Below are 22,187 nucleotides of genomic sequence, written 5' to 3'. Positions count from 1 at the left end.
CCTCCCCCGATCCCGCCCCTTTCCCTCAGCTCCCGCTTGGACCCCTCCCCCGATCCCGCCCCTTTCCCTCAGCTCCCTCTTGGACCCCTCCCCCGATCCCACCCCTTTCCCTCAGCTCCCTCTTGGACCCCTCCCCCGATCCCGCCCCTTTCCCTCAGCTCCCGCTTGGACCCCTCCCCCGATCCCGCCCCTTTCCCTCAGCTCCCGCTTGGACCCCTCCCCCGATCCCGCCCCTTTCCCTCAGCTCCCGCTTGGACCCCTCCCCCGATCCCGCCCCTTTCCCTCAGCTCCCGCTTGGACCCCTCCCCCGATCCCGCCCCTTTCCCTCAGCTCCCGCTTGGACCCCTCCCCCGATCCCGCCCCTTTCCCTCAGCTCCCGCTTGGACCCCTCCCCCGATCCCGCCCCTTTCCCTCAGCTCCCGCTTGGACCCCTCCCCCGATTCCGCCCCTTTCCCTCAGCTCCCGCTTGGACCCCTCCCCCGATCCCGCCCCTTTCCCTCAGCTCCCGCTTGGACCCCTCCCCCGATCCCGCCCCTTTCCCTCAGCTCCCGCTTGGACCCCTCCCCCGATCCCGCCCCTTTCCCTCAGCTCCCGCTTGGACCCCTCCCCCGATTCCGCCCCTTTCCCTCAGCTCCCGCTTGGACCCCTCCCCCGATCCCGCCCCTTTCCCTCACCTCCTGCTTTTAACCCCCCCGCCCTTGACAAGCCTGGACCCCCCCAACCCAACCCACTTCCTCTCCCCCGCCCCTGCCTACCTCTGAAAACATGGGCAGTTTTTTGGCAAAGTCCACCACGCGGGTGATGGCCGGGGTGATGATTTTTGTAAACTCGCTGAACGCCTCCAGGTCGACTTTGTCCCCGTCGGGCATGGAGGCCATGGGCGACTGGCCGATATCCTCGGGCTGTGGGCAAGGCCGGGACAGCCCGTCAGGGAGCCTCTCCCCCCCCCCGGGCACGGCCCCGCAGAGCCGTCTCCGGGGGTCGGGGATGGGGTGAGAGGGAGCCGTGTGCCCGGGCACAGAGCCGCCGGGAAGGGCTCCCCGCCTGCCCCACCATGCCGTGGCTCTCCCAGGGCACCCAGGGGCTCCCCCGCTCAGAGCTGTGCCCTCCTCTCGCCCCCAGGGTGGGATTATCCCCATGGCCGCTGCAGGGGCCAGTGGGAGAGGCAAGACCAGGGCATGGACGAAGCCTTTGCTGGGTTTTCTCCTGCTTGCTCCTGGGGGGGGGGGGGGACACCCATCATTCTCCAAAACTGCAGGCTCTGGGCTTGGCCTCTGCCCACCCACACTGAGATCCTTGGGCACTGCCCTGCAGCCAGCACCAGAGAACCCAGGCGTCCTGCCTCCGAGCGGTATACTTCCCTCACCAGCCAGCACCAGACCCCGCCTCGGCCAGCCGACCATCTGACCCACCCATGAACCGAGTTGGCAGGTCTCAGCCCAGTTCCCCACAGCTGCATCCTGAGACCGTCCCCCTCCCAACCGGCCCCAATGGGCTCTCTCAGAGCCGGAGAGTCGCCCTGCCCCCGTGATGGTAGACGGCGGGGGGCGGGCGCCTTGCAGAGCCGGGGGAGCGGACGGGCTCAAGTTAGTGCCCGTCACCCATTTGGAGAGGACAACGTTCTGCCACCAGATTTCTACTGGGCCCGTCACTGTGGTCTCTGGGCTCTGAGCCCTATGGGAGAGGGACGGGTCTCACACGGGCTGCACAGACACCGGGCACAGTGCACGGGGGTGGGCTAGAAGTGCCGTCTCCTTGCAGAGCACTGGCTCTGGGTTCTGAGGAGGGCTGTGCGCGTGAGCGGGCATTGCACGGTGGGCCAGGGCACGTGAGCACATGAAGGTGCGTGTGCACGTGCTTGCACGCCTGCGAGGGAGCATACAGGTGCGAATGCGTGCACGGTGACCGCAGCTTGCACTCAGGGTGGGCGTGGCGTGTGCGGTGCAGGAGGGACACGAGTGGGGGGGGTGCCCCACGCGGATGGCGGGAGGTCAGGGCGCTCACCAGGAATTTCCGCTTCTGTTTCCAATGGCTGCCCTGGGCGTTGGTGCTGCGATGCGCCTCCGTCACCACGTGGATCAGCTCCCACTCCTCGGCGCTGGGCTCCGGGCGGTGCTGCAGGGTCTTGATCATCTCCTCCTTGCGCCGCCGCTCCCGGTTCTCCTCGATCAGCTTCCGCTTGGCTACCCGCTTGGAGTCGTCCAGCACCACTAGGGGCAGCACGCAGAGGGGGGCGGGGCGTGAGCGCGGGGGGCGGGCTCTGACACGGCCAATCCCAGCTCAGCTCCACACAGCGGCCCTGGTGATTGGCCGGGGAGCCCCTTATTGGCCAGAAGGTGTGGCCCGCGGAAGACCAGAGCGCCAGGCCAGCTACCCTGGGGCGGGGAACGCTGGTGCCGCATTCTGAGTGACGGGTGCAAGATCTGGGGCCTGGCGCCACCCACAGGGGCAGCACCCCTCTCTCTCTGCCCCACCTGCCTTCATCGGCTTTGAGGGTGATCACCGCCCTCCCCCCTTGCACCCCACCTCGGGGAGGATACATGTCTCTGCCTCATGCTGGGCTGCCCTTGCAGCTGCCTCCAGCTGAGGTGCTTGCTACAGCCCCCCGGCTTGCGGCTGGAAGAGGGGGCTGAGCGGTGGAGGCAGGTTGGGGTCCCCCTCCCCGGCAGGCACCCGAATTTGGGAAATGGCCCCCAGACAGGCCTGTAGCAGGGACCGAGCGTGTGACCCTGGCCATGTGCTACCCCAGCCCAGTCCAGGGCCGCCCCCCCCCGGCTACCTCTCCCCCCTTACAGTCCATGGCCATGCCCACGGCGATGCACTTCTTGAAGCGGCACAGCTGGCACTGGTTGCGGGTGATCTTGTCGATGACACAGCTGCCATCGTACTTGCAGGAGTAGGACGGGTGCAGGTTCTTCTGGATGGTCCGTCGGAAAAAGCCCTGCAGGGTGTGGGACAGGTGCTGGTGAGACCCCCCCCGGGCCAGCCCAGCCCTGAACCCACCCACCCATCTACCCACCCACCAGGAAAGGCCCCCAGAGAACAAGCCCCCAGGCAGCCCCACAGGACGGGTATCGTGGGAGTGGCTCTCCCGGCACCAGGGTGCAGCCACCTCTGGGGTGCAGCGCAGCAGCCGCGTTAGTGCCGCTCAGCAATGGGGACGGGTCAGGTTGGGACAGGAAGTGACGGAGGATCCTGTGTCCATCTCCTGCCATGTCGCCAGGGCTCCCCTCCCCCGCAGTGAGCCTCCTAGCGCCCCCTGGTGCCAGCCTGGGAAACTGAGGTTAAGGACAGAGAGGGACCTTCCCGGGTCCCACCCCGGCAGCCTCCCCTCCCCGTGCACAGCAGGCCTACAGCTGCTGACCTTGAGTTCCGGTGGCCCACCAGTGCCCTCCCATGCCCCTCGCGGGAGCCCACCACCCACAGGTGTGGGGCTGGCCAGGCCGGCGACGGCCCTCCAGTGTCTCACCTTGCAGCCCTCGCAGGTGATGCAGCGGTAGTGGTAGCCGGTCGCCTTGTCACCGCACACGACACATTGTTCATCTTTGTCCAGGTAACTAGGGATGTACCCTGGGGGGGGGGAGGAACCCAAAGGTTACAGCCCTGTGGAGCTGGCGCCCGGGGGAGAGAGGGGCTCCTGCGGGATGGTGAGCGTGTGCTCGCACGGACACTCGTGTGTGCACGCGCACACATGCTTATCCCACACAGTCATGCTCACACACGTACAGGCTGCATACTTGTTCTTCCGGGGGCCCTTTCACAGTGGAGGAGTAGGTGGGGGGGGTACATGGAGAAATTACCCCCCCTTTAGCCCACTCAGAGCAGGCCCCAGCGTCCCTCAGTCTGGGGGACTGCAGGATGTGGGTGACATGGTAGAGGAAGCCTCTAGCCTGGAGCTGCCCCAGGCGTCTGGATCCGGGACCCAGACGCGGCGCCAGCAGGCAGGTGGCCCCGGGGAGTGGCCCGTTCCCTCCGCCAGACGCCAGGGGAGGGCGCGGAGCTAGGGGCCGGGCAGCAGCCCAGCGGGGCAGGATCCCAGCGAAGCGGGGCCCAGGGAAGGTGCTGAGCCGAGGACGAGCGAGCCACGGTGAAGGGCGAAGGCAGCGCAGCCGCGCCGTGGAGGAGCCGGCCAGCCAAAGCACGTCACGGGGGCTGCCCAGGGACACAAGGGCTGGAGGAGCAGAGAGAGATGCCCCCCGGGGTCAAGGGCACCTTGCTCCAGCAGGCAGGGACGTGCGTGGGGGAGGGGGCACCTCAGGTAGCTCTGGGCACGGCGGGGTGGCAGTGCCAGGGCCTTGCACGGAACGTGCCAGAGGCTTAACCCAGGAAATGACAGATGCAAATGGGCACAGAGCCACTCTGAGCTCCCCCCACACACACACACACACACCAGGGCCTCTCACGCTCCCCCCCATGCCCTGGGCTCCCTCCCCCCCACGCCCCTAAACGTGCCCACCCTGCTCCTGTCACAGCCCGGGAGCTCTGCCCGTGTTATCCCTGGAACAGTCCCCCCCCCCAGCGACCGTGGTGTTTGCTTGGCCGTGGGTTTATCTCCCACCCGCAGGGCCCCGCGGTCCGGCCTGCTGGAGCCGATACCCTGAGCTGCCCCGGGCTCGGGGCTGGGCCGGCCCCCCCGCCGGGTCCTAGCCTGACCCCAACACCCTCCCTAGGGCACGGCAGGGCCGGATTTTGGGGGGGCAGTGACTCGGGCCGGACCCCAGCCTGGGGCAGGGCCCAGCAACGATGCCAAGGAGAAAACAGCCACGGCAGGGACACGGTGCCCTGGGGTGCCCACAGCTCACCCTGGGGCAGAGGGGCAGGCCAGGCGTCTGGGCGCGGGTGCAGGGCGGTACCTGACATGCTGCTCTTCACCGAACATTGGCTGCTCTTTCTTTTGCGTTTCCCATCCAGCCACCTGCAGCAGAGCGAGCACAAGCCCCGGTTACTGGCCGCAGCGACACCCCCGGCGCCTCCCCCCCACCGGAGCCCCCCTGGCAGGCGGGTCACGTCCCACGTCCCCATTGCGCGGTCAGGCAAACCGAGGCCAAGGCAGCAACTCACAGGACAGCCCCAGCTCAGGCCACGGGTGCGGCGAAAGCCCGTTATCTGGGTGAGCAGAGGAGATAAGGGGCCTTGAGAGGGCTGGGGACAGGCGCTGAACACACCCCCCCCCCCATGCCGCGCCTTGGCCTCCCCCGCCCACTGACCAACCTCCACTGGCCCTCCAGCCCTATAAACCTGACGCCACCCCTGAAACGTCCTCTAACCCCGACCCTATCTCCCCACGCCTGTCTCCCCACCCCCACAGCACTCTAACCCTGTAACTGCACCCCTCCCTCCCTCCGACCCTGTGCCCCCCAGGCCTCTCTCCCTCCCATCCCCCTTCCCATCCTAGCCAACCCTGTAACCCCACCCCCAGCTCTGTAACTCCACCCATCTCCCCACCCCCACAGCCCTCTAACCACACCCCTCCCTCCCTCTGACCCCACCCCCATCCCCCCTTCCAGTCCTGGCTAACCCTGTAACCCCACCCTCTAGTTCTGTAACTCCACCCCGTCTCCCCTCTCACCCAGCCCTCTTCCCCCCTGCCCCCCCAGTGCAATCTCCCCGCCTTGGGAGTCTGGCTCAATAAGCAGGAGTCCAAGGGTCGGATTCAGACGCCCTGTGGCACTGAGATCTGGGGGGCAGGGGTGGCCCCCAGCAGCAACACCTGAACCTACCCCCAGCTCGGAACAGGGGCTGCTGATCCTCCCGCAGGGAGTGGGGGGGAGGGGAAGGGACAGGCTGGCTATAGTGGGGCCTTGCGTACCCCCCCGGCCCCGGACCGCCAAGCCGTCTGCTGCAGCAATGCCGGGGGACCCATGTTCCCTCCAATCTTCTCCATCCACGTGCGGAATACATTTTTGTTTGTGCACCGCGGCGCATGCCGATGGGCACCCCCAGCAGAAACACAAACCTAGCGGTGGGCGCTGTGCTCAGCAGCCGGGCGGCTTCTGAATCTCCCCTGAGCGGCCGCACAAGCGCCCGGCTGACAGGGAGCCCTGCTGGGGACCCCCCCCCCCCAGGGACCTCGGGGAACAGGCTGAGCAAACCATAAAGTAGTGAGGTGATGGGCCACACGCAACACAGCCCCCGGCTGGATCCAGAGCCTGGGGGGAGGGGACGGGTGGATTTACCACAGCCCAGCTGCAGCCCTCTCGGGCTTTCCCATTGGGGCTCTTACAGCTCCCTGGCTCCAAGGGGGGCCTGGAGTAGCACAGGAGGCAAACGCCCCCTGCTTCAGGGCTGGTCTGGGGAGCACAGGGCAGGCAGGGAGACAGGGTGCAAGGGGTACTGGGCAAGCAGAGGCTTGGCAGGGGGGCACGGGGCAGGCAGGGGGACCGAGCAGGTGAGAGAGACAGGATGGAGGGGGCACAGGGCAGGCACAAAGCAGGCCGGGGGGCACAGGATGTGGGGGGCACGGGGCAGGTGGGGGCAGGGCACAGGGGGCACACGGCAGGTGGGGGGCAGGGCGTGGGGGGCACGGGGCAGGTGGGGGCAGGGCACAGGGGGCACACGGCAGGTGGGGGGCAGGGCGTGGGGGGCACGGGGCAGGTGGGGGCAGGGCACAGGGGGCACACGGCAGGTGGGGGGCAGGGCGTGGGGGGCACGGGGCAGGTGGGGGCAGGGCACAGGGGGCACACGGCAGGTGGGGGGCAGGGCGTGGGGGGCACGGGGCAGGGCACAGGGGGCACACGGCAGGTGGGGGGGTACGGGGCATGAGTGTGTGGGGGGGGTCGGTGCCCCCCAGGGCCCATGGCTGTTTTTTCACGCTCAGGTACATTCCAAGACAAAATGTCCTTTTGGCCCAAGCTGGCAAATGACATCAGAGAAGGTTTGTCCAATCAGTGGCCAGAGGCCTGCAAGTCATTTGCATGCAGGGAATCCATTGGTGCACATGGCTGGAAAAGTTCCGCCTGCACAGCAGTACCCCTGGGGGGCAGCAGGGGGGGGGGCACAGCTGGGGCTGCAGGTGGGAACTGAGGGGCCCAGCCCTGCCCGTCGGGACTGGGGGGCACTCGCAGACCGTGGGGGAGGGGAGATAGGGACAACTGGGGGGGGGGGGGGCTGGGCTGGAACCCTCACGCTAAGCGGAAGGTCCAAGAAGCGGCTTCTCCTCTGATCGGGGAGCCCCACGCTGACCCTGGCCCGGCCCCAGCGTGCAATGCCAGCCTGCCAGCCGTGTGGGGAGCAGCCCTGAGCTCGGCCGTGCTGCGCCGTCCTGCCAGGGCTCTCCCAGCCCAGCCGGCTCCGGGCAGAGTGTCCTGACACCGGTTGGGAAGAGGGGCTCAGCCCCATCCCAGCTCCACGCCCAGCCCTGCACCCTACACGGCCGTGGGCTGGTGGCGCCCTGCAGCAGCGTGGCCAGGGGTCCCTGCAAAGTAAGCAGGGGCCTGGCTCCCAGTCCAGAGCCCGCTCCCCTGGGGGCAGTAGCCTGGTGGGGGGTCAGCGCCAAATGTTGCTAGCCATTGGCCCACGGGGATAAGAACCAATGCTGCAAATACGCTGGTTCTCCCCACTTTCCTGCAGACCCTACAATAACAACCCAGTGCGTCCCAGGCCATCCCTCCCAGCTACCCTGCAATAAAGAACGAGGGGCGGGGAGAAGGGCGAGGTGCAATCCTGCCCACAGACCCTGCTGGGACAAACTGGGAGGGGGGAGAGACCAGCCCTTCCTGCAGACCCTATAAAAAACAACCATTGCCAGGGCCTGGGCGTTCGCGCTCCCAGCTCACCCAAGTGCCTGGAAGCTGAGGGCGGGAGATCGGGGAGTCCCCGCCCCGTGACACGTGCGGTGCTGGGAGCAAGGCCGAGGACGGGGGGTGGGCATGAGGCTTCCACACTGCCGGGCTGCCTGCCAGGGGCCAGCTGCCGAATCCCGGCTACGGAGCAAGCTGTGCCCGGGCAGCGGCGCACAGCCCCCCAGCTGAGCCCTCCCCAGGGCACGGGGCAGGGCAGTACAGAGCCCCCCACGCACCCCCAGCCTGGGGCCTGATTCCGCAGGGCTGCATCCCGAAAGGGGATTCCCCTGCTCCGAGGCCCGAGCCGCCCTGGGGCAGGGTGTGTCTGAGATCCAAGGGTGACCCTGCCTTGGCCCAGCTCCCGGGTGGGGGGAGGCCACGTGCTCCCCTGGGGAATCTGTCCCGGACATGGCCTGTGCTCGTAGCTTGTTTACCAGCTGGGCGCCGCCAGGGTGTGGGGCCCTCCCGGGGTGGCTGGGTCATCGGGGGACAGGGGCCTTCAAGGTAACGGGCTTCCTCCCACCCAGCCTGACACGGAGACTGCTCCCAGGGCACACGGGGGCACGCTGCTCCACCAGCAAGCTAGGGCTAGAGCCAAGAACAGAACCCAGGAGTCCGGGCTGCCACTCCCGGCTCTATCCACTAGACCCCACTCCCCTCCCAGATGGAGGGCAGAACCCAAGAGTCCGGGCTGCCAGAACCCTCCACGCTCTAGCCACTAGACCCCACTCTCCTCCCAGAACCATGGATAGAACCCAGGAGTCCTGGCTCCCAGGCACCCTGCTCTATCCACTAGACCCCACTCCCCTCCCGGAGCTTGGGACCAGAAGCCAGGAGAGCTGTGGGGAGCCAGCACTATTAGTCCGTGCTGCCCCCCGTACCCCTGTTCCCTGCCTTCCTTGGCCGGGTCCCTTTATCCCTCGTGACAGAAGCAGTAAATCACAAGCAACCTGATCCAGCAGCTCAGCCTTGCCCCTCCAGAAGAGGCGAGGTGGAAAGTCCGGCCCCAGCCCCCCGGCCCTCACAGGCATCAGGTTCAGCAGGGCTGGGCAGCGCGAGCGAGCACCTGTCAGACTGGTGTCACTCACCCAGCACTCCCCCCCCGAGACACCCCCTGCACGAGCCTGGGCGTGCAAGGGAACGTGGGATCAAAGGACGAGGGCACGGGCCTTGGTGAGGGCCAGCACGAGGGAGAGTCCTGGGGGGCGAAGGTAGCCAGGGCGTGCCAGGGCAAAAGGGAGCGTGCAAGTGTGAGCTGCTGAGTGTGCCAAAGAGTGAACGAGTGTGACGGGGCGGGAGTGTGCGAAGGGGCCGACCTCCAGCTTCAGCCCCCGGCCCCATTTTGGGCTGGCAACGTCAGTCACAACAAAACAAGCCATAAAGATGCTGCACCCTCCCCTTGCGATGTGGGGCCCAGAGAGTCAGGGGGCGAAGGGGCTGCGCTCACAGGCCCATGGAGGGGTGTTCGGGGCACGTGGCCACGGCCACCCGTGGCGCACGACTGAGCGTGCAAACACACTGGGGAGCGGGGGCGCTGGGGATTTCCCTGCTGCCTCGGGTGAGGGAGCTCCGAGCAGGGCCAGGGGGCTGGAATGGTGCGGGAGGTGGGGGTGTTGGAGAAGCGCTCGGCGCCCGGGATGGCCGGGAGCAGAGACCCGACAAGCTCGTCGCAGCCCAGGCTGACTGGCTGGTCGTGCCCTGATGCACTCTGAGAGCTGCCCACTGCCCTCACCCCACCCAGTCCCTTTTGAGTCCCCCAGCACCATCCCCCCATCAGCAGGGTGCAGCCCCAGCAGGAGACGGGCCTCGGGCCCCCACACGCTGGGCGCTCCAGGCCCCCATGGAACAGGGGTGTGGATGGCCGGAAGGCCCTGGCTTGAAAGCCCCACTCGCAGAGCGGCTGGCACTAACCCCGTGCTCCGCCCCAGAGCCAGCTCTCAGGCAGGGTGATGCCCAGGGGCTGGGTTTCTGCAGCATGACACTGCCACCCGGTGGCCAGGTGCACCAATCGCAGGTGGGTATCTCTGGCCCCCACCCGTTGGCTCGGCTCTTGGCCAAAGGTGGGGACCTGCGGGGACACCTTGGCTACGTTGCTGCCCTCCTCTGTGCCTCGGTTTCCCCCTCTGTAGGAGGGCACCTGCTTTTGGGGGTTGCTGGACAGCTCTGCACCTGCTCCCCCACCGCAGGGACCTGGGGTTAAAGCTGGGATCGGAGGGATGCTGAGGTGTAGGAGAGTGTGTGCGCTCAGCGGCTGGTGCACACGGCTGTGCGCACACCTCCAGCTGTTTGCACACACACATGCCCGCGGGTGCGCGTGTGAGGATGCCACAAGCCTCGGCACCTGCCACACGGGGAGGGGGGGCAGGGAGCTGATCAGCAAACACACTGGCGGGTTCACACCCCTGGAGAGGCACATGCTGAGGGGGTTCCCTGCCCCCCGCCCCGGCACAGCCCCGAAGACAGAGGAATCCGGGCCCCTGCAGGGAGCGTGTTCCTAAGCCACCCCCCTGCCCCCACCCGCCTCAGGTAGCAAGGCACCCGCTCCCACTTAACCCCCCAGCCCTGGGGGAGATTCACCTTCAGGCCGGTGGGTTTCCAACCGGTTTGCACCACAGCCATGTTTACAACTAGGGCTCCCTCCCTGCCAAACAGCAGCCAGCTCTAGGGTGGAGCGCAGCAAGGAGCACCCAGCCACGCTGCGCGGCCAGTCAGGACCGGGAGTGACAGCGGAGATGGGGGGCATTTAAGGAGGCAGACGGGAACTGGCCATTTGATTCAGCCCTGGGCACGGCCAACCACATCCTGGGCCATGGAGGACAGGCAGCCCAGCGGTGCCAGGAATAGGAGGCTGTGCAAATGCCAGGCAGCGGCGCAGGCGGCCAGGGTCTGTCTACTGGCCAGGTGACACCTGCCGCTTCCCGGACCCAGCTGGGCCCGGCTGGTGCCAGTGATGGAAAGAGAACCCATTCCTTCGACCCCACTCCCCCGCCCAGCCCTGACCCCACTCCCCCACCCGGCCCCGGCCTCACCTCCGTGGGAAGTGCAAGAGCCAGAGCCAGCTGGCACTGGCTCTTTGCAGCACGAGGGCACGCCCATCTTCACTAGTGTACGTGCTTGTGCACCCTACTCCACTACTGCACTGGCCCTGCTAGGGAGCACCCCCCACCCTGAACCCGGAGCTGCCCCACCAAGGGACTGGCCACAGCCAGCCTGGCCGGGACAGCCCCTCCCGACAGCTCGACTCCTCCACAGGGATGAAAGTCAGGGGTGGAAACAGGCTGAGCCCGGCTCAGCCACCCCGCCCAGCTCATGGGGGTCTTTGAACCCGGGACCCTCACACTGGCAGCACAGAGCCCCCGCCGCTCAAGCGGACGGGAGAACTCCATCGGCTAGCCACACAAGTAGGCTGTTATCCCCTTAGAAGCTGGAGGCTGCGCCTGGCAGGGCAGTTCACAGCAGCAGACAGAGAAGGGAACGGCAGGGGATGTGGGGCGACTCGGGGGGGGGGGCTTGCCAAGCTCTTACCGGGTTTCCTCTGGCTCCGACAGGCAGTCCAGGGTGGTGGGCTTCTGTGCCATTCACCGCAATTCCATCCAGGCGCACTCAGGAGAGACCGAGGTGGGCTCCGCCCCCAGATGCGCTGCGCCACGGCCGCCACGGCAGACGCGGGGCGGGGAGAGGGGGGGGTCTATGACGCGCTCCCCATGGCGCCCGGCTCAGCGCCCGGCGGCGGAGAACATCCCCGGGCGGGGCGGGGGAGGCAGCCGAAGGGGGAGGGGCGCCGAGCCCACCACGCCCGGCCCTCGGGAGAGACCCTACAAAAAACACACAGGGCCTTGAAACGGCAGCTCCGGGCCCCAGGGGATCCCCCGCGAAGGGAGAGGGGCGAAGTCCCCACCCGGACATGGCGGGAGAACCCCTGCTCATAAGCTGGGCTAGGGCTCTTCCCCACCCCCCTCTGCCGGAGAGACCCCCCCCGTGGGGGGCACAGGCTCCATGCCCCCCTGCCCGAGGCCAGTAGGAGCTGGGCGTGCTTGTGCCCCATGGAGGAGACGGGAAGGGGCCAGGGGAAGGCTGGGAGTCATGGTGGGAAGACTGGGCCCCCACCACAAATCCCTCCCCCCTCCAGCCCCCCCCATCACTCTGCTCTGGCGGCAGATAAGGGGGGGCAGGTGACACCCCAGAGGCAGGGAAGGGGGCTGCTCCCAGAGCCAGCCTGGGCTCCCCCGTCTCAGAGCCGCTCAAATTCCCCCCCCTTCCTCCTCCGCGGGCTGACAGCAGCCGAGGTCACCCAGAGGTGAAGCAGCAGCTGGATGCGTGCCCTCCCGCAGCCGGGCACAGGGCACGGCCCCCTCCCGGGCAGCCCCCCAGCCCCTCGCCCAGCCCCCCCGCCAAACGTGAGGGTTTCTGCAAACGGCCTGGCACGGGGCCAAGCTAAGCAGGCACATCAAAGGGCAGCGGAGAAGCGGGTCTCCCCCCGGCCCCCCCCAGGCAGGAAGTGTCGGGGGGAGGGGGAGGTGAGCTGCGTCCTTGGCTGACCCCTGCCGGGGTCTCCGCCCGGGGTGACGGCTGGGCACAGCGCACACGTGTGGGAACAATTGCCGCCCGAGGTCAGCTGAGGACAAAAGACGGGTTCCTGGCTTCCCAGCCGACCCAGCGGAAACGCTGCGGCTGGATGGGGGCCTGGGCGGAGGGGACGGGAGATGGGGGGCGGTGGGGCCTGCTGGGCACGGGGGCTGGAGAAGAGGCACGCCGAGTGCACTAGCCTGCAGCTTTGGCTTGGCACATCCAGGGAGCGCAGGCGTTTGCACAGGGGGAGGGGAGTGCGTGCAAGAGTTTGCACTAGCACACGTGGAGCACGGCATCGGGAACGCCCGGGGGCGGAGGCGTGTGCAAGGGGGCAGCCCCGTACGAGAATGGGCGCACGCATGTCCCGAGAGCCGGGGGTGCACGTCTTGAGAAGGTGCACGTGTGCAGAGAGCCAAGGGGGTGCACACATGTCCAGGCAGGCCACACGCGTGTCCCAAGAATTGGGTGTGAGTGCATGAATCATAAGCGCCCCTCTGAGCCATGTGACATAGTCCTGATCTGCCCCCATCCCCAAAGGCAGCAGGCACTGCAGGGCCCCCAGAACTCTTCCAGCTGCCCCCCAGAACATCTCTATCTACCCCCTCAGAACATCTCCATCTACCCCCTCAGAACGCCTCCATCTGCCCCCTCAGAACATCTCCATCTACCCCCTCAGAACGCCTCCATCTACCCCCTCAGAACATCTCCATCTACCCCCCAGAACATCTCCAGCTGCCCCCCAGAACATCTCTATCTACCCCCTCAGAACATCTCCATCTACCCCCTCAGAACGCCTCCATCTGCCCCCTCAGAACATCTCCATCTACCCCCTCAGAACATCTCCATCTACCCCCTCAGAACATCTCCATCTACCCCCTCAGAACGCCTCCAGCTGCCCCCCAGAACATCTCCATCTACCCCCTCAGAACGCCTCCAGCTGGCCCCCCAGAACATCTCCATCCACCCCCTCAGAACATCTCCAGCTGGCCCCCCAGAACGCCTCCAGCTGGCCCCCCAGAACATCTCCATCTGCCCCCCCAGAACCCCTCCATCTGCCCCCCAGAACATCTCCATCTACCCCCTCAGAACGCCTCCAGCTGGCCCCCCAGAACGCCTCCAGCTGGCCCCCCAGAACATCTCCATCTACCCCCTCAGAACGCCTCCAGTTGGCCCCCCAGAACGCCTCCAGCTGGCCCCCCAGAACGCCTCCGTCTGCCCCCCAGAACATCTCCATCTACCCCCTCAGAATGCCTCCAGCTGGCCCCCCAGAACGCCTCCATCTGCCCCCCAGAACCCCTCCATCTGCCCCCCCAGAACCCCTCTAGCTGGCATCCTGCTTCATGGGGTGTCCCTCCCCTTGGAGCTGTGTCTGCAGGAGCCTTTGGGAAGGGAGGGAGGGGGACCTGGGTGTGAGCAAGCTGGAGAACTGGGGGCACCATGCAGCCCCTGAGCACCGCTGACCATGCCTGGGCTCCCCCACCAGGCAGCCACGGGGCCGGGGGGGGCACTGGACAGCTCAGGTCTGGGATGCACAGACTCCAGGCTGCAGGCTCGGGTCTGGCTCAGCTCCCCAGTCATGCAGCTGGCCCCACCCTCCCTGTCCGTCTCCCCCTCTGCGCTGGCATCCCCAGCCTAGAGGCGGGAGCTGTGCTCCATCTAGAGAGGAGCCTGTGAGCAAAGAGCAGGAGAGTTTGGGGGGGGGGGCTGCCCTGGGCTCCCGGGATGCAGCCAAGCAGGACTGGCAGGAAGCAGGGTGGGAGCAGTTCTGCCCACACCATCCAGAGCCCGAAACAACAGGGGGTAAACTGAGGCACGGAGGGGCAGGGACTGGTAGAGTCAGTATAGAACCCAGGCACCTAGCCTTCCCCTCCCCCACTTTCTAAGCTCCAAGCCCCCAGTTGCCTCCCAGAACCAGGAGTCCTGATAGGCTCCTGCTCTAGCCACTAGCCCATGCTGCCTCTCAGGGCATTTGCAGGTGCCACTGAGAGGGGAAGGGAAAGCCCCATGCCCCCCGCCTTGTCCCATGTCTCCCCCCAGCCCTGCAACACAGCCCCCCCTTGCCTTACCGTGCTGCAAGGGCTTATGGGTGAGTTGCAAATGCATCTCCCCTCCCAGAGACGAGGAGGCTGTCCCTGGACAAGTCCAGATGGGGGGAGGGGGCGCTGGCCCTGGGCAGTGCCAGGCCCACCTGCTGCCCAGCACCTCCCCACCAGGCAGAATGGATCCCTAGGGTGTGCCCCAGAGCCCCAGCGGGTGGGAGGAGCAGGGACAGGGGATTTCCGGGGTGTCAGCCACAGCCCGTCACGCTCTCAGCCCCAGCTCGGAGCATCTCTGGGCCAAGCACTGCCGGAAGGGGGGGCTTTACCAGCCAGAGAGACGCAAAGGGGGGCTGGGGACAGGGACCTACTGGGACCCAGAGATAGAAACTTCCTGCTCTCAACCCCCTGGCAAGTGCGCGGAGAGAGCATGTTCAAGCCCAGGCCTGGGAGCCTGGGGGGAGAGCGCCGTTTAGTGGTTAGAGCCAGAGTGCTGGGGGCCAGGACACCTGGGTTCTCTTCCCAGCACGGGCAGAGGAGTTAGGTCTGGTGGTTAGCGCTGTGGGGAGAAGGGCGCCAGGACTCCTGGGTTCTAGCTGCAGGTCGGTCACCAGCTGGCGGCATGACCTCACGCCCGCCCCCGCACTGGTGCCTCAGTTTCCCCACGGCCACCCTTGATTTACAGGGCCTCAAGGGCGTCAATGTGCTGGGGAAGGAGGTGGAGTGCACCAACAAGCGTGTGTGTGTTCACATCTGTGCACACGAGCGTGCAAGCAGGTGTGAGCACGGGCAGCCCAGCCTGCCGCCTGCCCCACTTCTGTCCGGTCGCTGTGGGGCCCCAGCTCTGCTCTGCAGCTGAGAGACCTGCATCTGGGCGGTGCAAGCAGGCAGCTGCCAGCCCACGCCCCCCAGGTGACTGTCCCCACCCACGTGGGTGTGCGAGCTCAGGGGATCCCTGCAGTGGGGGCCAGCACAGTGAGCCCCTCGGGCCAGGAGAGGAGCAATGGGGGGGGGGGGGAGATCAGCTCCACAGCCCCCCGACCCTGGCTGCCCAGAGGGCAGAGCACAGGCAGCATGACCCAGTGGCCAGAGGAGGGAGAGGCTGGGGGGAGGGGTCTAAGACCACTCCTTGCTTCTACCCTGAAATCAGCCTGTGGCTGCCTACACCCCATGTGGGACCCGGCTGGGCACTGCCAAGGGAAGAACTAACCAGGCTTTCTCTGGCATCCTTGCACCCCCAGACCCCAGCCCTCCTGATCTGCCTCCCCTGCCTACTGCGCAAATGGGGAAACTGAGGCAGCACGCAGCCGTGACGTGCCCCAGCTCACCCGGGGCGTCGGTGCAATGGGCGAGCCAGACACAGAACCCCAGGAGCCCTGGTCTGTGTTAACGCACCAGGCCTCTCCCAGGGCTGGGCTGGGTCTCTGGAATCCCGACCGCAAGCTCGAACCCAGGGGACCTCCCTCCTCTACTCCACCTGTGCCGTGCCCAGGCACGCGGGGCCCCTGGAGTGCGCGAGGCGGGAGCAGATGCTCCCCAGCGGCCTGTGGCACCAAGCCCTGGGCAGAGCTGCCTGGCCCTCCGTGTGCCCAGGCCCTGCGGGCACACAGGCGTTGGGGCGCTGCCGGAGACCCCCCGGGGCTAGCCCAGGCCAGAACCAGCCGCTGGGCCTAGCTCAGCTCCCGGGGGGAGGCAGGGCTGGTGCGGCCGGGGCCCACAGGACCCAGCAGTGCGGGTCAGACTCCTCCCCGCACTGACACAGCAGGGTTGGAATGGGGTGAGAGGTGCTTGCTGCAACTTCTCCTTTTTCCCGTCCCTCCTTTCCTTGCAGGGGGAGCCGCTGCGGCGCGGGAGGGGAGGGGGGCTGCGCCCCTATGGCCCTAGGGGGCTGCAGGGCCCCGGCCAAGCGCTACCCCTGCCCCCACCCCATGACTGACCTGCACAGGCCTGCGAGCCCCCAGGCGTCATGAGATGACTCGGCAGAAAGGAACCGTGGCCCCCAGACCACGTATGCCGAGCCCCCACCCAGTGGCCCTCCCGGCCCAGGCTGAGAGTGGGCGGACCACAGGGCAGAGCCCCTCCCTCCAGCACTCTATCTTTGCCTGCTGGAGAGCCCCGTGAACTAGGCACCCCCGCCCCCCGTCACCACTCAAATGCAGCCACCTCTGGGGTGGAGCACAGCCACCATGCTGCCCAGCGACTGTGCACCCAGGGCTGAAAGGCAGCCACCTCTGGGGTGGCGCACAGCTGAGGGGTAACTGCTGCACTGCACTGCACTGCCAGCTTGCTACAGGGCCATGCGGGGAGGGGCAGATCCTCACACCGGGCCCCCAAGGGGCTGGGCACATGTTGAGCACTCAAAGCCCTGGCTGCCCTGGGCACTGGGAGGCTTCAAGGCCTTTGCTAAGGCCGGGAGGGGCGGGGGGGGGGCACCTGCAGGAGACCCTGGCGCCCTGATCTACCCCCCAGGCGCGGCGGCTGGCGGAGCAGCTGACACGGAGCCCAGTTTTGTTGCTGCATCTCCCGGGTGACTAATCCCCACACCTGTGGCCGGGCCCAGACCCCTGGCCACAGGACGGGTTTCCAGCCCAACGCCTCGGCCCCCCCACTCCCCAGGCACGTGCCCTGCCGAACCCGCAGAGCTGGAAGGAGCCGGGGCAGAGCCAGAGCGCTGGCTCTGAGAGCCGGGAAATGAACGGGACAGCCCGGCCCCTCCGAGGAGACACGAGAGAGGAAAAGCCCAAGGAGCGAAGGGAATCGGAGGGGCAGAGACCCGGAGCCCCTCCATAGCTGGCCCACGGCCCCTCCCAGCCTGCTAGTGTCCTCCAGACACACCACCTCACCCCCGCCCATCCAGCCTGGTAACCCCCCCCGACACCTCGCCCCCCCGCCCATCCAGCCTGGTAACGCCCCCCCCGACACCTCACCCCCCCGCCCATCCAGCCTGGTAACCCCCCCCGACACCTCGCCCCCCCCCCCCCCCGCCCATCCAGCCTGGTAACGCCCCCCCCGACACCTCACCCCCCCCCCCGCCCATCCAGCCTGGTAACCCCCCCCGACACCTCACCCCCCCCCCCGCCCATCCAGCCTGGTAACCCCCCCCCAGCCACCTCACCCCCCCGCCCATCCAGCCTGGTAACCCCCCCCGACACCTCCCCCCCCCCCACCCCCCCGCCCATCCAGCCTGGTAACCCCCTCGACACCTCACCCCCCCGCCCATCCAGCCTGGTAACCCCCCCCGACACCTCGCCCCCCCGCCCATCCAGCCTGGTAACCCCCTCGACACCTCACCCCCTAGTCATCCAGCCTGGTGTCTGCCCCCCCTCCTCACCTCTCTCTCTCTCTCTCAGGGTATGTCTACACTACCCTGCTAGTTCGAACTAGCGGGGTAATGTATGCATACCGCACTTGCTAATGAAGCCCGGGATTTGAATTTCCCGGGCTTCATTAGCATAAGCGGGGAGCCGCCATTTTTAAATCCCCGCTGCTTCGAACCCCGTGCAGCGCGGCTACACGGGGCTCGAACTAGGTAGTTCGGACTAGATTCCTATTCCGAACTACCGTTACTCCTCGTGAAACGAGGTGTACCAGTAGTTCGGAATAGGCACCCTAGTCCGAACTACCTAGTTCGAGCCCCGTGTAGCCGCGCTGCACGGGGTTCGAAGCAGCAGGGATTTAAAAATGGCGGCTCCCCGCTTATGCTAATGAAGCCCGGGAAATTCAAATCCCAGGCTTCATTAGCAAGTGCGGTATGCATACATTACCCTCCTAGTTCGAACTAGCGGGGTAGTGTAGACATACCCTCCCACACACACACACACCCCACGTCAGTTCAACCCCCCCCCACACCTCACACCACACCCCCGCCCCACTCCCTGTGTTGACTCAGTCCATGGCTCATCTCCCTGTCCCGGGTCATTCACGCCTGCTCCCCCGCCCCAACCTCCTGCCTCTGCGGGGGCCCTCCCTGGGGCAAGGGGCCCCGATCCCACAGCCACTGAGGGCGCAGCCTAGGGCCCAGGGAAGGGCCCCCCCACACAGCCAGTGGAAACCAAGCAGGGGAGCCAGTCTCCTCGCACACAAAACATCCCCGCCCTCGGGGCCAGACCCCTGCAGAGCAAGGGGGGCAGGTCCCATCTGGGTTGGGAGGGGCGAGCTCTGCTCTGGTCCCCCCTCAACCCCACGTCTGGGCCATGGCCCCGTCCCGAAGGCGGCGCGAGGTCCCAGCAGCGGGGGCGGCTGTCCACAGGCCCTGGCCCACAGGCACCCCAGTCCCAGCAAACAAACCCAGCCTGGCGCCGGAGGGGGGCCAGTTTGCTGTTGCGGGGGAGATGACGCAACCCCGCCCGCGGTTGTGAAAGGCCAGGTCCTAACCTGGGTGCGGGGGAGCAGGGGCCTCTGCCGGGGGGAGGGGGGGGGCAGGCCCAGGCTCTCTGTGTGCCTGACATGGGGGGCTGGGGCCAGTTTGTGGGGCGAGGCGGAGTCCCCGACAGCCTGGCCTGACAGACCAGCAGGCACCCGCTGCTGGAGACAGGCCCGGGCTCAGCCAGAGGCACCGCACGGCCCTGCAGCCCCCTAAGGCCTGCTGGGGAGCCAAGACAGTGATGTGGGAGGGGGGCTGGTGACAGGGGCTGTGGCTCGGCACCCCACAGCCACCCAGCGCCACCTGCTCAAGAGGGACCCCCACCCCACAGCCCAGCTTCTTCCAAGAGGAACTCAGCCACCCCCATGCGTATCCTCCCCCACCCCGCTCCGTTGCCCCACGGGCTCAGAGGGGGAGGGGCACGGGGCTGAGGTGAGGCCGGGCCGGGGGGGGCCCCACGCCCAGCAGGACACGCCGGGGAACATTCCGCTCCCTGGGGAGAGCCGGGCCCGCCGCGTTCCCATAGCACCCTCCACAACAGCGCCCGCGGCGGGGTGTCGGCCCTCCAGCCGTCTGGCTCCTGCAGGCGCGCCGGCATCCTGCCCTGAGGGGTGCGTGTCCCAGAGCAGGGCCGGGGCACATCCCGCCCCACAAAAGGGGTGTGTCCGTGTGTGTGTCACAATCCGCAGCCTCTTCAGCCCCAGACGCCAGCACGGGCCAGGCAGAGAGGGGGTGTCCCTGCGGGACCCCACCGAACACATCCCACACGGGGGCCCTGCGCCCGGCCCTGTCGGCAGAAGGTCCCAGACCCCGTCGCCGTGAGCCACCCTGCTGCCTTTTCAGGGCATGGCTGGAACAAAAGCCCTGTCCCCAAAGGGCTCGGGTGGAAGGAGCGACTCCCCGGGCAGCAGTAGCAGGTTTTTATCCTAGACGCAGACCAGCCACTAGAGGGAGACCTGACACCGGCCCGCCAGCCCCAGGCCCCTTGGCTCCCTGCTCTGGGGCAGATGCCAGAAGCACACGGCAGTGACTCACTGTTGTAGGTGACTCCGGGGCAGGGGGGCAGAGCGAGGTTGCTTCACGGCCCTCTTCTTCCTCCGCACAGCGATCCCCCTGCAACACGGAGGCGACAGCAAGGTCAGGCGAAAGAGACATCAGCAAGGGGAGCCGTTCCCATGAGCCGGGGGCCGTGGTGCGGTCCGGGGGTCAGTCTGGTGCCTGAACGCCCCCTTCCTTCCCCCCCGCCCGAGAGAACAGGGCCAACTCCCATCCAGCTACGGCCCAGCAGGGCCCAGTTAACCAAGCCCATCCCCGAGCATGCTGGATATCCCGATGGTACAGAGGGGAAACTGAGGCACAGGAGACCAGCTCACAGCCAGTACGGTGGCAGGGCTGGGACTAGAACCCCGGTGTCCCAGGGCCAGTGTTGGGGTGAGGCGCTGCAGGTGGGACGGGGATGCAGGGACCTAGAGCAGGTATGCCCAGCTCCATGCTCACCCCGCCGCTGGGCACAGCACCCCTGGGTTGTCCCCCCCAACCCTGGGGCCCCGGCTCTGCAGGCTCCTGCTCAAAACCAGCCCCTTAACCCGCCGCCTACTGCCCCCGCGCAGGCCTCTCCTCTGCTGCGGGGCTGTGGCCCCCCTCGATCCTCCGCAGAGCCCTGCTGGAGTCCGGGGCATGGCTGGGGGCGGGGTAACGGGGAGTAGGGGGCAGCCAGGCGGCACTGGCAGCGGGGGCCCGTGGGACCCGGCCTTGCACTGGCTCCACCCGCTGTCGAGGCGGCTTAGGGCTACGTGCCCAGCATGCACCGGGAGTCCCCGACGGGCACCTGCCCACCCTCATACGTGCACCTGGCACCGCACCTGGGCTGAGGCGGCTCCAGCTGAGCCCCCTGCCAACAAACCCACTGGGGGACGGCCCAGCCAGCCGTGGGGCCCGGCTCCCAGCCGTGGGGCCCGGCTCCCAGCCGTGGGGCCCAGCCAGCCATGGGGCCCGGCTCCCAGCCGTGGGGCCCGGCTCCCAGCCGTGGGGCCCAGCTCCCAGCCGTGGGGCCCAGCCAGCCATGGGGCCCGGCTCCCAGCCGTGGGGCCCGGCTCCCAGCCGTGGGGCCCGGCTCCCGGCAGCCGCTGCCGAAAGCGGCTCCCGGGCGGGAGGACAGCCCGAAAGTAGGTCAAGTTTGTCTTGGCCAAGGGAGAGTCCGTGTGCGGATTTATAACATCGCAACCGCCCCCCGGCCGGCCCCAGGGACAGCCAGCCTGGGGAGCAGAGGGGTGGGCCCCATTTCGGAGCGTGAGCATCCCCGCCGCCCCTTGCTCAGAAAGCCGCAGCCCAAGGCAGAGCGTCAGCAGGGATGGAGCTGGAGAAACAAAGGCAGAGAGCCCCCCCCAGAGGCAAAGCCAGCCCTAGCGTGGCAACTGCACTGGGGGCACTGTCCCGCAGGGAGCGGGGCGGGGGGGCGCCGGGCCGCAGGGAGCGGGGTAGCGGGGGGGACACTGGGCTGCAGGGAGCGGGGCGGGGGGGCGCCGGGCCACAGGGAGCGGGGTAGCGGGGGGACACTGGGCTGCAGGGAGCGGGGCGGGGGGTGCGCCGGGCTGCAGGGAGCGGGGTAGCAGGGGGACACTGGGCTGCAGGGAGCGGGGTAGCCGGGGGACACTGGGCAGCGAGCGGGGCAGGAGGGTGCAGAGAGCGGGGCAGGGGCTCAGCCCGGGGAGGAGCAGGGCAAGTCTCCATTTTGGGCCAGCTCTCAGCCTGCCGCAGGAGACGGTCTCTGGGCCGGGATCCCCGTGGAAGTCCCGGCTGACAGATCACGCCAGCCCTTCTCCGAGAGGCAGGGTGCGAACCCTGGTGTCTGGGCCAAATTCCAGCTGGGGAGATTCCCAGCTGCCTCCCTCTACCCCGCCCCGCCGGCCCGGCTCCCGGGCTACCCCCCTGGCGCTGGCGTGGCTGCCGGCGCCCCGCCCCAGAGCCGACTGCACGGTGGGGGGGACGCTGAGCGCTCTGAAGTGGCTGCAGCTGGCTGGCACGGAGCCCGGGGGAGGAGGGGTCGCTGGGCACCCCCGGGGCAGGGCAGGGCCATGGGTGGGCGATTGAGCAGTCGCAGGCTCCAGAGAGATCCCGGGACAGAGGGGATTCTACCCCCCTCGGGCATCTCGGGCCCCACCCAGCCGTGCTGCAGCCAGGAAAGGGAGGCAGACGTGGGGGGGGCCCAGCGGGGGGCCAAGGGAACCCTGCTGGAACCCTAGTTCTCACGGTGCTCGGGCTCAGATCCCGCCAGGGGACCAGCAGCAAAGTCTGGTGCACAAACCCCACCCGCAGCTCTGGGGCAGGGAGCCCCGCCCCGCGTCTCCAGCACGCAGGCCCCAAAGAGCAGGAGATGCCGCTGGGGGCAGCTCCCAGCCGGGCAGGTGGGGGCCGCAGGGGGCGGGAGCCGGGTCTCCT

The 22,187-nt window shown here is 67.9% G+C and overlaps 1 protein-coding gene across 2 annotated transcripts in view; it reads right to left on the bottom strand.

Moving 5' to 3' along the window:
• Window positions 1-22,187, bottom strand: part of THRA (thyroid hormone receptor alpha) — a 49,533-nt gene that overhangs the window by 10,934 nt on the left and 16,412 nt on the right. Inside the window, exons 2-8 of one of the 2 annotated variants that reach the window (XM_075911471.2) lie at window positions 19,785-19,862; window positions 11,307-11,596; window positions 4,803-4,915; window positions 3,470-3,570; window positions 2,794-2,941; window positions 2,005-2,210; window positions 756-902 (exon numbers count right to left, since the gene is read on the bottom strand). In XM_075911471.2, coding sequence (XP_075767586.1) covers window positions 756-902; window positions 2,005-2,210; window positions 2,794-2,941; window positions 3,470-3,570; window positions 4,803-4,915; window positions 11,307-11,359 — 768 coding nt within the window. In that variant the 5' untranslated portion in view covers window positions 11,360-11,596; window positions 19,785-19,862. The remainder of the gene's footprint in view (window positions 1-755; window positions 903-2,004; window positions 2,211-2,793; window positions 2,942-3,469; window positions 3,571-4,802; window positions 4,916-11,306; window positions 11,597-19,784; window positions 19,863-22,187) is intronic. The other variant, XM_075911472.2, reaches the window with a different exon arrangement.

This window comes from Pelodiscus sinensis, chromosome 29 (assembly GCF_052426305.1).
Source record: "Pelodiscus sinensis isolate ZL-2025 chromosome 29, ASM5242630v1, whole genome shotgun sequence".
In the NCBI taxonomy this organism is placed as follows: domain Eukaryota; kingdom Metazoa; phylum Chordata; order Testudines; family Trionychidae; genus Pelodiscus; species Pelodiscus sinensis.
Note: the sequence above shows the minus strand (reverse complement) of the source record. Positions and strands in the feature narration are given on the sequence as shown.